Genomic DNA, 2,500 nt, shown 5'->3' on the forward strand with positions numbered 1-2,500 from the left:
AGGCTTCTCTTAGCGCCAGTTTTCTGTCTATTTTCAGGCTGTTTCCTTTTTCTTCTCCCCCCTTTTTTTTGGGGGCTTTATTTTATGACAATAGCCGTGGAACAGGAAACTGAGGGCAGAGATGGGGGGGGGGGGGGGAGGAGGACAGATACAGGACTCAAGACGGAATCGGGTCACCTATTACAGCACCAAGAATTCTAATAACTTAGACAATAATTTGGTCCCCACGCCTTTTTTTTTTTTTTTTGGGCACTTTATATTTGTTTTAACCATCCTATAGGACATTGGTTCTCAAAGTGGGGTCCCCAGGATCCTTGGAGGGGGGGGGGGGGCACCAGGGGGTTCATATGGCGTCACAATCATTTTAACCACTTTAACCATATTTTATACTTTGGCTATTCAAAAGTAGCAGATAAACAAGCTCATAGTGCGTCACTTCGTGCCGTGCTATGAGCTTGTAGATCTGCTATTTTTGAGAAATATATTTTTTTTAGACAGGGGGTCTGCAGCAAAAAATAATTATTATTTTGGGAGTCCTTGACATGAAAAGGTTTGAAAACCACTGAGCAGTGAGCAGCTGTTGGTTGTAGCGCTCACCGGGGAGCAGTGAGGGGTTAATTGACTTGCTGAGGGACACTTTTACACATTGCTGAGGCCTGGAGTCGAACCTGCGAACTATTCAGCTCCCCAAATTCTACAACTGTCTATACCAGGGGTCTTCAATGTTTTTCAGTCTAGACCCCCCCACTACATATTGTAACATTGTGTTACATATTACTTTTTTATAGATTTTGTAGTAGTTTGACAGCACTGTCAATGTGCAACGTCCCCCTGGGGAATCCCGAGGCCCAGTGTGGAGATGTAATCCCCCCATCTGGTCCTTGGTCTGCTACGGGGTCTCCTCCCAGTGGGACGTGCAGCAAAGACCTCCCTAGGGAGGCATCCGTACTGGATGTCTGAACCACCTAAAGCTGGCTCCTGCTTCTCTATTCACCCGTCAGCACAAATGTCTCAACTGCTGTCAACTGGTGGCTTATACTCTCCCACTCTTCTCCTCGTGTGTGTGTGTGTGTGTGTGTGTGTGTGTGTGTGTGTGTGTGTGTGTGTGTGTGTGTGTGTGTGTACAGGAGCTGCAGTTCGAGCGTCTCACAAGGGAACTGGAGGCAGAACGTCAGATTGTGGCCACCCAGCTGGAGAGATGCAAGCTGGGAGAGCATGCAGCTAGCATGAGCAACATCAGGTACTGTACACACAGCCTGTGTGTGTGTGTGTGTGTGTGTGTGTGTTTATCCCCACAAGTATAGTGGAATGTGGGAAATACACATTGTGATTTGTGAGGACCATTTTCCTGTTCCTCACAAAATAATTGTTTGTTTTGGAGTTAATTTGTCGAGTTAGGCTTACAATTAGGAACTAGAGGTTACGTAGGTAACCCCGGTTCTTTTAGTTTAGGAGTGAGACACTCACTATGGGAAACAGCGCCATCTGGCGATGAACAGAGCTACACAATACGCTCCCGGGGCCCATTCATCGGGCTAGAGGGTATGTCACGTGACCGGCCATGCCCTCCCCTCAACCGGAGGGCATAAGAGACGCCGGCCGTGACGTCAACTTCCTCTTTCACACAGGTCCTCTGTTCGCAGTGGCGAAACAAAGGGGTGTTTGGTGAGTGTCTCACTCCTAAACTAAAAGAACCGGGGTTACCTACGTAACCTCTAGTTCTTCTTCGTTTTGAGTCGTGAGACACTCACTATGGGATCTATAAAACCCCCGGAAGCGTTAAAAACATCGTACCCCCAGAAAAACTGTACGTGCCCCTACTGGCTCAGGGACCTGCACACGGCGGGCCCCTGCCTTAGGGACGCCCAGGCCCACCGGGCCTGGACACGGCACAAGGGATGAGATAAAAGAGACCCTGACAGACCGAAGTCTGCCTTATTCAGCTAATAGAAGACAAGTCTGTCACCTACCAACCATCTAATAAGGGAACAGGGCCCCCCTGCTCCCAGAGACCCAACAGATCGTTAGCCCCACGGGATCACATCAGGAGGAGAAAGGCACCTCAAGTAGATGAGGCTGCCACGCCCAGGACTGCGTGCGCCACTGAGGAGGCCGCCACGTCCAGGCTGTAGAAAGCTGCAAAAGTCGAAGGAGACGACCAATTAGCAGCCGTGCAAATCTCCTTGACCGAAGCCCCTCTAGAGAGGGCCCAGGAGGTAGCCACTCCCCTAGTTGAGTGCGCCTTCAGTCCAACAGGTACTGGGGCCCCACTACTAGTATAGGCGAGCTTTATGGCTTCAACAATCCATCTGGAAAGCGTTGGCTTCGCAACCGCCTTCCGCTGGTTACCCCGGCCGTAGGAGACAAACAACTGTGTTGACGACCTACTGGGCGCCGTCCTCTGACAGTAGAGCTTCAACGCCCTTACTGGACAGAGACAGTGCAACCGCTCATCCTCCGCCGAAGCGAAAGGAGGGGGATGAAAAGCAACCAATTCGAC

At 50.4% G+C, this 2,500-nt stretch overlaps 1 protein-coding gene across 1 annotated transcript in view; it reads left to right on the forward strand.

The window, feature by feature from the left end:
• The window catches only part of LOC308077018 (catenin delta-2-like), a gene marked incomplete at its 3' end in the record, with an annotated part of 629,209 nt that overhangs the window by 228,775 nt on the left and 397,934 nt on the right, over positions 1 to 2,500 (forward strand). The window contains exon 3 of the mRNA XM_080417546.1: positions 1,128 to 1,240. Within this exon, the coding sequence (XP_080273672.1) occupies positions 1,128 to 1,240 (113 nt within the window). The remainder of the gene's footprint in view (positions 1 to 1,127; positions 1,241 to 2,500) is intronic.

The sequence above is a fragment of the Gymnoscopelus braueri genome, assembly GCF_963280865.1.
Source record: "Gymnoscopelus braueri genome assembly, chromosome: 21".
NCBI classification, from domain to species: Eukaryota; Metazoa; Chordata; class Actinopteri; order Myctophiformes; family Myctophidae; genus Gymnoscopelus; species Gymnoscopelus braueri.